Source organism: Podarcis tiliguerta (assembly GCF_965153285.1).
Source record: "Podarcis tiliguerta genome assembly, chromosome: 8".
Lineage (NCBI taxonomy): Eukaryota > Metazoa > Chordata > Lepidosauria > Squamata > Lacertidae > Podarcis > Podarcis tiliguerta.
The window spans coordinates 7,826,285-7,840,082 of NC_139541.1; the positions used below are offsets into that span (position 1 = coordinate 7,826,285).

Sequence of the window (13,798 nt, forward strand, 5' to 3'; positions counted from 1 at the left end):
CAGATTCCTGGAAGGGAGGGATTGGGTCACCTGCCAACGACTGAGCAGCTGTGCGTGCTTAACAGCTTAGGGACAGCAAGAGCCAGCAAAGAGCAAATGGCCTGCATGCCTGGGATCTGGCCGGCACCTTTGTATCCATTCGTGCGAGCCCCACAAACATCTGGGGCCTTCTGCAAGCCAGGCTCCTCTCTGCAACCCTGTCCTCCGAGGGCAGTGTGTTACCCGAGGACCAAAGTGGTCCTGGACCCAGCCCTCTGCACCTGACCGGGGAGGCAGCACGTACTTTCTCCCTCTGGAGACGGTCCACGTCCTCCTCGTGATCCGCCTGCGCACTCCTCAAGGCGGCCTGGGTTTCCTGCTCCGTCTGAATGAGCTTCTGGGTTGCCAGGTCCTTGTCTCGCTCCAGTCGGCTCACCTCGGCCTTCATCTCCTTGCGGACAGCAGCCAGCTCCGCTGGGGCAGGACAGACGGACAGAGGTCAAGACGCAAAGGGGATAATAATAATAATAATAATAATAATAATAATAATACAGTGGTGCCTCGCAAGACGAAATTAATCCGTTCCGCGAGTCTCTTCGTCTAGCGGTTTTTTCGTCTTGCAAAGCAACCCTATTAGCGGATTAGCGCTATTAAGAGCTATTAGCGGCTATTAGCGGCTTAAGGGATTAGCGGATTAGCTGCTAAAAGGCTATTAGCAGCTTAGCGCCTTAGAAAAAGGGGGTGGGGAGCGGGGAAAAACCTCAAGAATCGCAAGACATTTTTGTCTTGCGAAGCAAGCCCATAGAGAAAACGGAAAACCCTTTCGTCTAGCGGGTTTTCCGTCTTGCGAGGCATTCGTCTTGCAGGGCACCACTGTAATAATAATTTATTATTTAAACCCCGCCCATCTGACTGGGTCTCCCCAGCCACTCTGGGCGGCTTCCAACCAAATATCAAAAACAATACAGCGTCAGACATTAAAAACTTCCCTAAACAGGGCTGCCCTCAGGTGTCTTTTAAAAGTAAAATAGTTGATTATTGCTTTGACATCTGGTCGGAGGGCGTTCCACAGGGCAAGCGCCACTACCGAGAAGGCCCTCTGCCTGGTTCCCTGTAATCTCACTTCTCGTAGAGAGGGAACCACCAGAAGGCCCTCGCACTGGACCTCAGTGTCCGGGCAGAACGATGGAGGTGGAGACGCTCCTTCAGGTATACTGGAGCAAGGCCTTTTAGGGCTTTAAAGGTCAGCACCAACACTTTGAATTGTGCTTGGAAACGTACTGGGAGCCAGTGTAGGTCTTTCAAGACCCGTGTTATGTGGTCTCGGCGGCCGCCCCCAGTCACCAGTCTAGCTGCTGCTTTCTGGATTAGTTATAGTTTCTGGGTCACCTTCAAAGATAGCCCCACATAGAGCACATTGCAGTAGTCCAAGCGGGAGATAACCAGAGCATGCACCACTCTGGTGAGACAGTCTGTGGGCAAATAGGGTCTCAGCCTGCGTACCAGATGGAGCTGATAAACAGCTGCCCTGGACACAGAATTGACCTGCACCTCCGTGGACAGCTGTGAGTCCAGAATGACTCCCAGGCTGCGCACCTGGTCCTTCAGGGGCACAGTTACCCCATTCAGGACCAAGGAGTCCTCCACAGCCGCCCACCTCCTGTCCCCCCAAAACCTTGGATGGAGCGAGGAGGGGCGATTATCAGAAGAGGGGCTTGATTGGGGGCAAGAACAGCCCAGCGGGCACCACTGCGTGCAAGGGGGTGTGGCTAGGCTTGAGAGGGCGGCGGCTTAGCAGCCAAGAGCCCCGCCTCTGTCGGGAGAAAGCCCTGCCCCCTCTAAAGCAAGGTGCATTTGAAGGAGGCAGGCACATAGCTTAAAAGCAAGTACATCTGCCGGTGAAGTCGGGTAATAAAAACCTCCATCTACACTCCCACACCCAGTCACTGAAGGGAAAGAGACAGGGATGGCACAAGAGGACCCAAAGGAAGACCTTCCTCCCAGCATACCTTGCAAGGCTTCCTTGGCATGCAGCAAGCCCTGCCTCTCAGCTTCCAGCTGCTCCTTCCGGGTCTCCAGCTGGGCGAGGTGCTGCTGGATCTCAAAGAGGGTCGTCTCCAAGGCGTCTTTTTCAGACCTGGGCAGAAGCGGGGAGGAGGAACAGAAGGACTGTATTATCTTTTATATATATATATATATATATATATATATATATATATATATATATGTAAATAATTTTTATTAATTTACAACAAAAACAAATCACACAATAATTTCACATCCAATTTTCACAAAATCTTTCTTTTCTGGACTTCCTTCAGCTTTTCCGTAAATCATTCGTAGTCAGTATTAATTTACGCAATTCTTAAGCTTGTATTGTCATTATTTAAACCTTTCTTTTTCTATTGCCTTTTAACAATACTTCTCGCGTTTCACAGTGCTTTTTTAAATCCCTCTAGCGTTATTTGACCCTCACTTATACTCTCCAGATATTCCACAAATTTTCCCCAGTCCTTGATGAACTTTTGTCTCTTAAATATCTGATCTTCCCAGTCAATTTATCCAACTCAGCATAGTCTAGCAGCTTCCTTCTCCATTCTTCCATTGTCGGTATTTCCTGTTGTTTCCATTTCTGAGCCTTGTTTGAAAATAATGCAACCAAGAAGGACTGTATTATCATTCCCCCCATCTTTTGTTGTTTTCGTCTTTGCTCATCAGCCATCTTGCATCTACTCTGCCTGGTAGGCTCCGTATACCGTATTTTTCGCTCTACAGGGCGCACCAGACCATAGGAGGGGGAGAACGGGGAATTATTTTTTTCTTGTTCTGCCCCTCTAAAACAAGGTGCATTCAAGGTACGTTCAAGAGCAGGTCGGGGAACAGCGCAAAGTCTGCGCGCAGCCTTGCCGCTGCCCCCTGAGCTCATGGGGCTGGCGGTGGGGGGAAGCGCTGCTTTCCCCCACCGCCAGCCTCAAAGATCCCTGAAGCCTTTGGAGCACAGCTGCACTCCAAAGGCTTGAGGATTCGGGGACATCCTTCGTAGCCTCCGCAGGGCAGCGGGGTGTAGGCACAGCCATCCCGAAGCTAGAACAGCCACCCCAAAGCTAGAGGGCACTTTGCGCAGCCATTCCGAAGCTAGAACAGCAAGACGGAGGGCTGCAGCCTTTGGCTTCAGGGACAGCCTTTCAAGCTAGAACAGCCATCCCAAAGCTAGAAGGCACTTTGCACAGCCATTCTGAAGCTAGAACAGGTGCGCAGCGCTGCACTCCCCGGGATTCGGGTTGCTGCCTGCTATCCGCAAGCCTTGGGAGCCCGGCGGGCACTCCCACTGCGCTCCGAAGGCTTGCGGATAGCTTCCTGAAGCCTGGAGAGCGAGAGGGATCGGTGCGCACCGACCCCTATCGCTCTCCAGGCTTCAGCGAAAGCCTGCATTCGCTCCATAGGACGCACACACATTTCCCCTTCATTTTTGGAAGGGGAAAAGTGCGTCCTATAGAGCGAAAGATACGGTACCTCCTCTTTTGGGGCTTAGGCCAGAAATTCCAGCAGGTTCGGTGAGGAGACTTGTGTGTGCACATCAAGGTGGGGATGCAAAGCTGAGAAAAGGGAAGCAGCTGAGCAGAAGATGCCTTTCTGCTGGGGCAAAGGCTCTGCCACCCTGCAGCCTCCCCTGCCCCAGCCTGTGTGCAAACACTGTGTGACGCGGCTACCATCTTCCAGCAACCTCAGGGGGACAGAAGAACCAGCTGGACAACTGTTGTGGTTCTGGACAGTTGAGAGTTAACACTCTCCCAGGAGGCGTTCTTATTAACTGGGTGCACTGCCCTATAATCCGGGCATTTTCCTTTGATCGGTGGGCTGAGCTCTCTCTGGGCTGCAGAGTGTCTGAGAATATGACAGAGTTAGTTTCGTTTTGTTAGAGGCAGAACGCTGCAAGCATGCAGCTTGAATCTGTAGGTTTTCTTTAGCTTCTGTATGCTTCTAAATAAACAGTTGATAGAATAGAAGCACTGGTGTTGAGCTGAGTTATTGAAGACACCACGTTGACCCAGACAAAGCCATTTTATGCGGCGTATAAACTCTGCAAACGTCCGACTACTGAGAAGAGAGCACTGTGGGCTCTGTTGTAAATAAAAATATGCCCTTTTCCCTTATGGGGTATCCAAGAGCCCATATAGAGTCCTTACATAGGTTCCCTCTTGGTAGGAGAAAATAACAGAGGCCAACCAGAGAATATTGAGAAGCAAAGCAGCTAGTAAGCTTGATGTTTATTGATCTGTTGCAACAGGGTGCTCCCCTCACCCGCAGGAGAGAGGAGGAATCCAGAAAAATGACACGCAAGGCCCTATAAAGACTTTTGAAATTCCCCTTCTCTAGATCAAGACCACCCCCAGAATCATGCATACATCACAGAAGGGGTGTAACCTAAGACCACCCCTCAGATACATCCCACCTACATCACAGAAATTTAAATGTTGTTTTTCTCCTGTCACAGTTTATCTCCTGTCTGGCAAGTTACTTGATTGGATTTCCTGGGGAGCCTGGCCATTCTTTTGTAGTGGTAAAATACTTATTTCCTGGGCCAGGTCACAGGCTCACACCTTATTCAAACAGACATATCCTTGAGACAGGATTTGTGAGGAAAGGGACAATGGGGAGGCTTTTCCAGTTTAACCTTGCAGAGAAAGGATTCGGTCAGTTGGTCAGTTTAGGAATCAAAATGGTTCCAGGTTGGTCTTCCTGTGTTGATCTATGTATGTGCAGTTATGAACATTACCATATATCTAAGACCATAAAATTCCTATCACAGCGCCATAGAAGTGTCAGAGTGCTCGTAAATCAGACTAATTGCAGTGCCGATGCAGCAGACCCCGTGGGTCAAAGGATTTACGACCCACAAACTTCAACAACAACACGCTGCCCCTCCCTGCCAGCCCCATAACAAAGCCCCAGGCTAAGATGCAGGAGGGCTAGGTTTTAGATCTCCACCCTTCCACGGAGCTCACTGGGCAACCTTGAGCCGGTCGCTGCACTCTCAGCCTCATGGGGCTGTTGCAAAGAGGCTGTTGGAGTAATGGAGGGACGCAAATGGTAGAAATAAATCAGAATAAAAATAGGTGCTAAAGTTGGGGGCGCACACACACACATATGAATTGATTTTAGAATGTATTTCAGTTAATTGATTGTGATTTTATGTAAATTGTGTTATTTTTATTGTCGTTAGCCGCTCTGAGCCCGGCTTCGGCTGGGGAGGGCGGGATATAAATAAATTATTATTATTATTATTATTATTATTATTATTATTATACATACCTGAGGCCAGAGATCTCCTCTGCCAGGCCCCGGTTCTCTCGCTCCGAGGCTGCCAGCTGCACCACCAGGCTGGCTTTTTCCTTCATCAGCGACTCCTTCTCCTTGGCTGCCCGCAGAGATGCTTCGCTGTGGCGTTCTAGCTCCCTTCGCACCTGCCCCAGCTCCTCGCCGGTTGCACTCCTGTGGCGGGAAAGCTGAGAGGGAGAGAAAGAGAGGGAGGGAAGGAAGGTGGGAGGGTGGCAGCTTAGACATCACTTAGATGCCCCCTTGGCTGTTATGGTCCCTCTCTGTTCCCCCAGCCCCTCTACCCAGAAGCACTAAAGCAGGAGCCTGGTGTTTATGATGCCAACCTCAGCCCTGTAACAAAAACCATTCAGCCACTGCCAGCTCAGCAGATCTCAGATTTGGCTGCGAATATCAGAAAACATTAGCTTTGCAAGCTCTGTGTTATGAAGACTTGAGCAACCCAGCTTCTGCAAAGGTCTGCTCCCAAGATCTCAGTTGTGAGCTCTCTTGCAGCTGAACATTACATTCTTCCCTAACATCTTGCGATGGGTGAAATATACCGTATTTTTCGCTCTATAAGACGCACCAGACCACAAGACGCACCTAGTTTTTGGAGGAGGAAAACAAGAAAAAAAATATTCTGAATCCCAGAAGCCAGAACAGCAAGAGGGATCACTGCACAGCGAAAGCAGCAATTCCTCTTGCTGTTCTGGCTTCTGGAATAGCTGCGCAGCCTGCATTCGCTCCATAAGACGCACACACATTTCCCCTTACTTTTTAGGAGGGAAAAAGTGAGTCTTATAGAGCAAAAAATACGGTAGGTCTAATAAATCACCACCATCATCAAAGTAGTGGAAGTCTTGTGAGGAGTGACCAGCAACTCAGACATCGCAATGATCAACTAGCTTGCACTAAGTAGCTGTGTCCTGTCTTGCAGGACAATCTGCTTTGAACTTTAGAAAAGTGAATTGCAGACAGAGCAACAGCAGGAGGACGAAGAAGAAGTTTGGATTTGATATCCCGCTTTATCACTACCCAAAGGAGTCTCAAAGCGGCTAACATTCTCCTTTCCCTTCCTCCCCCACAACAAACACTCTGTGAGGTGAGTGGGGCTGAGAGACTTCAGAGAAGTGTGACTGGCCCAAGGTCACCCAGCAGCTACATGGGGAGGAGCGGGGAATCGAACCTGGTTCACCAGATTACGAGATTACCGCTCTTGACTGTTATAAGAATTTTAAGGTCTCAAATATAGAATAAATATTCACAAACGCACACATATCTAAATATATGAACCACGTGTCTGAAATAGTATGGGAGAGCAATCCTGGAGACATTTTGACTCTCCCAGTGACCTCAAATATTCCTCTGCAGGAAGGGAGGCAAATGAGGAAAGCCTTCCTATCGTCTTTTTGCTTACAAATCCTATCTTGAGGGCATAGTTGTGTATGAATAGGGTGAGCCTGTGACTTGGATTCAGGAACTAAAGTATTAACCATCACAGAAGAATGGCCAGGATGCCCATGTAATGCAATCAGCGACCATTATCAGGTATCCTGGCAGACAGGATTTCTGCTGTAGACCGCCTCCTTCTGTGATGTATGTATGATGTTTTTGGGGGTGGTCTTGGGCTACAGGGTGGGCAGTTTCAAAAGTCTATATATGGGCTTGCACACCATTGCTCAGGGTTCCTCCTCCCTCCTGCGTGTGGTGAGTGGGGACCCTGTTGCAACAGTTCCTTGAATAAAGATAATAATAATAATAATAATAATAATAATAATAATAATAATAATAATTTATTATTTGTACCCCGCACATCTGGCTGGGTTTCCCCAGCCACTCTGGGCGGCTTCCAACAAAGATGAAAAATACACTAAAATGTCACATATTAAAAACTTCCCTGAACAGGGCTGCCTTCAGATGTCTTCTGAATGTCAGGTAGTTGTTTATCACTTTGACATCTGCTGGGAGGGCGTTCCACAGGGCGGGCGCCACTATCGAGAAGGCCCTCTGCCTGGTTCCCTGTAACTTGGCCTCTCGCAGTGAGGGAACCGCCAGAAGGCCCTCGGCGCTGGACCTCAGGGTCCGGGCAGAATGATGGGGGTGGAGACGCTCCTTCAGATATACTGGACCGAGGCTGTTTAGGGCTTTAAAGGTCAGCACCAACACTTTGAATTGTGCTCGGAAACGTACTGGGAGCCAATGTAGGTCAGCAGCTTACTAGCTGCTTTGCTTCTCAATATACTCTGGTTGGCGTCTGTTATTTCATCCTACCAATAGGCAACCCACTTAAGGCTCTTGGATAAGAGAAAGGGAGCAGTTTTTTCTCATAACGGGACAAAGGGCCCTCCATCCCTGCCTGCCAGTGCTGCCCCTCACCTGTCCCAGTTGCTCCTGGAGCTGCCCCCTCTCCTTCTGCAGAACCAACACCTCCTGCTCCAGCGTCGCCCGGCTCTGCTCCACAGCCTGCAGGGAGTGGCCCAATCCGTGGCGCTCTGTGTCCAGGTCCAGCTTCTCCTGCTCCAGCCGCACTAACTCGTCCCGGATGGTGGCTTTCTCCTGCTCCACTTCCTGCTTCTTCCCCAAGAGAGAAGCCTTCTCTTCTTCTAGCTGAGCCCAGAAGGGTGGGGAGGGAGAAAGCAGGAGGGTTAAATTGGAAAATTTAAAGTTAGATTGTGTCAAGATTAATTATAGAACAAAAAGTTGAGAAAGAGGGAAAGGATTTGCTGAATTAGCTAATTTGAACTAGAATACAAAAAAGGGAGGTGTGAGGAAGTCGAGGAAACAAGTAAATGAAAGATAAAGATATGGAAACTGGGTGTGTTTTTAAATGTTTTTGTTTTTTCTTGTTGTCTTGATGTATTGTTTTTTCTTTTTCTTTTTTGATGTATTGTTTGTTAACTTTTTATTGTCTTTTTTTCTCTCTTACTTTTTTTCTGTAACTATAAAACCTTTAATAAATATTATTATAAAAAAATAAAAGAGAAAGCAGGAGGATGGCAGTGAGGGTTACTCAGCACACAGGATGCTGAGCGAGGAGGAAGCTGTTCTGTCTTCCTCCCCCCCAAAAATCACACATGTATATACGCAATAGGGCACCTCTCACAGAAAGTTGTTTTGCCATCGTTGGCATGACTGTATACTTTGGAAAAGCCAAACACACACACCCGTTTATAATAGATTTAATTCACACAGAAATGGAAAATGGATGTGTAGTAACGAAGTTTTGAACTGGAAAACAGCTAAATGTGCATTGCTGAAGGGTTGCTAACATTGGGGTTTTCCCCAGTGTTGTTTTCTAAAGGACTCTGAGCTCCTTAATGGGGTAATGAGTAACTGCTGATTGTTTTGGAGAGTGAAACTTTAATCATGTGATAAAGGTATTGAGTTGCAAATTCGCCATCTTGAAAGGCTGGCGGCTGTTAAGTTTTTCTAAACTATGCATGCCAATGACTCTCCAAGAGATGCATTAGCCTAAGGCTGGCATAGGCAAACCCGGCCCTCCAGACGTTTTGAGACTACAATTCCCTTCATCCCTGATCACTGGTCCTGTTAGCTAGGGATCATGGGAGTTGTAGTCCCAAAACATCTGGAGGGCCGAGTTTGCCTATGCCTGGCCTAAGGCCAACTGAGGCTGGGATGGGGGAAGAGACACAGTTTGGATTTTTGAAATCTTTTATTTCTAAGAAGACGATGCACCTGTGCTGGACAGAACAAGATAATGTACAGTAATGGATTTTTTTGGATGTATCTTTAATGCTTATGTTCTGTTTTTAAAAGAGTTCGGCAAGCAAAAGTTTGAATCATATTTTTATGTGCCTGGACAATGATTCCTTCCCAAAGGAGCTTCCAGGTACTTCAAACTGTGAAATATTAACACCTGCAACATCTGCTATCCCAAATAATTATGGGCAAAGCAGTGCTGGACCTCATGCCCAAGCCGGAAGGAGGTACCATATTTTTCACACCATAAGACGCACCTAGTTTTAAGGAAAACAAGAGGAAAAAAATTCTGCACAGAGCTTGTAAGCGGCTCTCGTTTTTCTTGCTTTAAAGCAAGCAAAGCGAGAGCCGTTTACGTGGCTTCTGTCCTGCTTTGAACAGCTCTCACTTTGATTGCTCATCCCTCCTCCTGCCTCGCTGTAAAGCGAGGCAACGCTGGAGCAAGAAGAGGAAGAGGAGACACTGGGACAGGTGCTTTACTGGCTTTACAGCGAGGCGGGAGGAGGGGCGCCCTCTTCCTGCCTCGCTGTAAAGCCAGCAGGGCAAGAGCCGCTAACATGCTCTCTGCGGCTCTTGCTTTGAAGCAAGAAAAGTGAGAACTGCACAGAGCGTGCCTCTTGCTCTGCTTGCTTTACTGCGAGCGACGGACGGGAGCCATGGCTCCGGCTGCAGAGGCATCCCTCAGCTCGCGACTGCAGCGGCAGCCAAGGGACCCCTCTGCCATCCAGTGCATTTGCTCCATAAGATGCACAGACATTGCCCCTTACTTTTTAGGAGGAAAAAAGTGCGTCTTATGGAGCAAAAACTACTGTACTTCCTGTGCAGGAATTGTTTTTTCCTGCCTCTGCTCTGTCACAGACAAAGACCTCCGGACATTCTCCCACTCCTTGACAAACCCTACGCTCTGCCACCTCCTTCTGGCACAAATCCTTCAGATGTGGATCTTCTCAGTTTGCAGACAATACAAGACACACTTCCCTCTTTGCAGCCGCTAGCCCCGCTCCCTCGTACCTGGATGATTATCCGGTTGAGCTCCATCTTATCCTGTGCCAGCCCCTCATTGAGGGCACTCATCTTGGAAAGTGAGTCACGCAAGGAGGACTCCTCCGACTTCAGGCGGCTCAAGGCCAGCTCCAGCTCAGCCCGGCTCACCTCGGCCTGGGACAGGGAAGGAAAGGAGGTGCAGAAGAGCCTGTGACCCCAGGTGCCAACCCCAGGCCCCTGCAAGAAGCAAGTGGCTCAGCTTCCATATGAACATCCCCGGACCCTGAGATCATCTTCTGAGACCCTCCTTCGTGTGCCTCCTCCTCGAGAGGTCTGGAGGGTGGCAACATGAGAACAGGGCCGTCTCTGCAGTGGCTCCCCGTCTGTGGAATGCTCTCCCCAGGGAAGTTTGTCTGGCGCTTTCATTACACACCTTTAGGCGTTGCTTTTTAACCAGGCCTTTGGTTGATCTGATTGACACCCTATGCACTTTTAAAATGTGGTTCTTTTCGCGGGGAGGGTGTTATTGGGTTATTGTTCTTATTTTGATTTTATATATTGTGATCTTTTCTGTGAACCGCCCTGAGACCTCCAGGTATAGGGCGGTATATAAAATCAATAAATAATATTTTTTTAAAAAAAAACACCTGCTTGCTGGGACTGGAGCAAAGCAGGCTGTCAAGACAGGCTGAAGGCTGCCTGTGGCCTGATCCTGCAGGACACACCTCATGGTCTCAAGCAAGCAGGATGGGGTGTATGCTCAGGATCCCCAAACACAGGCATGAGGGCAGCCTTAGCCTCATTGAACTTCTTGTTTTGGAGGTACTGAAAGGCACCTGGGTGGGCTGCCAAATTTAGTTAGTTAGTTACAGTGGTGCCTCGCAAGACGAAAAGAATCCGTTCCGCGAGTCTCTTCGTCTTGCGGTTTTTTTCGTCTTGCGAAGCAACCCCATTAGCGGATTAGCGCTATTAGCGCTATTAGCGGTTTAGCGGCTATTAGCGGCTATTAAAGGCTTAAGGGATTAGCGGATTAGCTGCTAAAAGGCTATTAGCGGCTTAGATCAGCTGATAAGCGGCTTAGCGATCAGCTGTTAAGCGGCTTAGGGGCTTGGGAAAAAGGGGGGGAGGGGGAAAAAACCCCAGGAATCACAAGGCATTTTCGTCTTGCGAAGCAAGCCCATAGCAAATTCGTCCTGTGAAGCACCTCCAAAACGGAAAACCCTTTCGTCTAGCGGGTTTTCCGTCTTGCAAGGCATTCGTCTTGCGGGGCACCACTGTAGTTAGGTAGTTAGTTAGTTAGTTCACAGCCCTCTATACCTGCAGGTCTCAGGGCAGTTACAACATAAAATCAGAATATACAAACACAGAATACATAATAAAAAGAAAAGCAAAAACATCCCAATAACCCCCCCCCACGGCCTTCCCCTAACATATTTTACTATTTTTTATTTTGACAAACTAATAATCCTAAATAAATAAGAATAAAAAGTGCACGCACACCCTGAGACCATTCCGTTATAACTATCCAGCCTCCCATAATTTCAATGCCTCTTGCGATGGTTTGACCCCTTTCTGTTTTAACAGTACAAATTCTACAAGCACCTTCCATATCTCCTTGAAATCATTTCTCCTGTATATTCCCCATCTTAAAGGTAAAGAGACCCCTGACCATTAGGTCCAGTCGCGGACGACTCTGGGGTTGCGGCGCTCATCTCGCTTTATTGGCCGAGGGAGCCGGTGTACAGCTTCCGGGTCATGTGGCCAGCATGACTAAGCCGCTTCTGGCGAACCAGAGCAGTGCACGGAAACGCCGTTTACCTTCCCGCCGGAGTGGTACCTATTTATCTACTAGCACTTTGACGTGCTTTCGAACTGCTAGGTTGGCAGGAGCAGGGACCGAGCAACGGGAGCTCACCCTGTCACAGGGATTCGAACTGCCAACCTTCTGATCGGCAAGTCCTAGGCTCTGTGGTTTAACCCACAGTGCCACCCACGTCCCCATCTTACCTTAATGTTAATTCATCATTAGTAGCTATATCCCACACACCTCTTTATACCATCCTTCCATTTTATATTCTACTTGCCCCTTCCGTTTCCTAGCTATCATAATTCGTGCAGCTGTCAATAAATTTGTGAGCAAGTCCTTCCTAGCCAGCGAACCTTCCACCCCAGGCATCCCCAACCTTTGGCCCTCCAGATGTTCTGGACTACAATTCCCATCATCCCTGACCACTGGTCCTGTTAGCTAGGGATCATGGGAGTTGTAGGCCAAAACATCTGGAGGTTGGGGATGTCTGTTCCACCTCATTGTAAATTGATAATAATGCTACCTCTGGACCCCCAAGACATTTCAGAAGGGTGTGCAAATCTCTCCCTCCCCAGCAGCTGCCTCCTTGCCTTGGACAGGGCTTCATCGCCCTCGGCCTTTTCATGCTGAGAGACCTCCTTTTCCAGAAGGGCTTTGCTCAGGGCTTCCTTCACCAACACAAGCTCCTTCTTCAGGGTGGACTTCTTTGCTTCCAGCTGCTCCAGCTGCTTGCGACTGGGAGACAGAAGAGGGGAGAAATTGAAATACTTTATTGACACTTGTACAACTTGTATACAGTGAGATTACACGAGCACCCCCCACTCAGCTCTCTTAGTCTGATTTCCCCTCGTTTACTGACGCACACCCACCAAACCTGAAAGTCAGCTGCCCTGTTGTTATCTTTTCATTCAGCAGCCCAACAGCCCACGGACAGAAGCTGTTCTTTACCCTGTTGGTGCGACTAATTGTGCTTCTACATCTTCTGCCTGAGGGCAGGAGATCAAGAAAGTGCCAGCCAGGGTGTGAATCATCTCTGAGAATTTCCCTCACTCTCCTGAGGCAACATTCTTCCCCTATTTCATCCAGCGGATTCATGGGACAGCCCATAATATCTTGTGCTGTATTCACCACCCTCTGTAGGCACTTCCTATCAGCTGATGTCAAACCAGCGTACCACACCGTGATGCAGTATGAAAGGACACTTTCTATTGTTGACTGGTAGAAGGAGATCATCAAATGTTGATTGACATCGTTCTTCCGCAATACTCTGAGGAGATGGAGTCTCTGTTGGGCTTTCTTAACCACCTGGGTTGTATTGATTTTGCAAGTAAGGTCTTCATTGAGATAAACTCCTAGGAATTTAAAGGAAGAGACTCTCTCCACACAGCCCTCCCCGATTTACAGTGGGGCTAGTTCTCCTCTCTTCCTCCAAAAGTCCACACCATCTCCTTTGCCTTGCTGATATTAAGGTGCAAGTTGTTCCCTAGGCACCATGTAGATATTTTCTGTACTTCCCCTCTATACGCCGATTCATCTCCACCTGTTATTAAACCCATTATGCTGGTGTCATCTGCAAACTTAATAATTGCAGTAGACAGGTCAGATGATACACAATCGTATGTATACAATGAATACAGGTAGGGACTTATCACACGTCCCTGTGGTGTGCCAGCGCTGATTTTTAAGAAATCACTAGACAAGATGCCAGCCGTTCACCCCCACGGCATTCTACCTCGGGTTGAACAAAGGTGGCATATTCACAGAGAGACCCTGTTGTCAAGTCAGGTTCCCAGGGCGTTTAAAAAAAGGACGGGTGAAGACAGCTCTATGGTGGAGATTTGGCAAGGACAATGCCTCCATGAAACATGTCTGCAGAGTGTTCTCTGCTTGCTAAGTTGTGGGAGAAAGTGATGGGCTGTGTAACTACGACTGCACAGATAAAGCTAAAGCTTTCAGCAGAGAATATTCTTTTGAACTATATGCCTATTG

The 13,798-nt window shown here is 48.4% G+C and overlaps 1 protein-coding gene across 1 annotated transcript in view; it reads right to left on the reverse strand.

The window, feature by feature from the left end:
* The window catches only part of CROCC (ciliary rootlet coiled-coil, rootletin), a 75,092-nt gene that overhangs the window by 25,225 nt on the left and 36,069 nt on the right, over positions 1-13,798 (reverse strand). Inside the window, exons 15-20 of the mRNA XM_083453565.1 lie at positions 12,400-12,544; positions 10,030-10,176; positions 7,675-7,905; positions 5,293-5,486; positions 1,989-2,116; positions 284-453 (exon numbers count right to left, since the gene is read on the reverse strand). Of these exons, the coding sequence (XP_083309691.1) occupies positions 284-453; positions 1,989-2,116; positions 5,293-5,486; positions 7,675-7,905; positions 10,030-10,176; positions 12,400-12,544 (1,015 nt within the window). The remainder of the gene's footprint in view (positions 1-283; positions 454-1,988; positions 2,117-5,292; positions 5,487-7,674; positions 7,906-10,029; positions 10,177-12,399; positions 12,545-13,798) is intronic.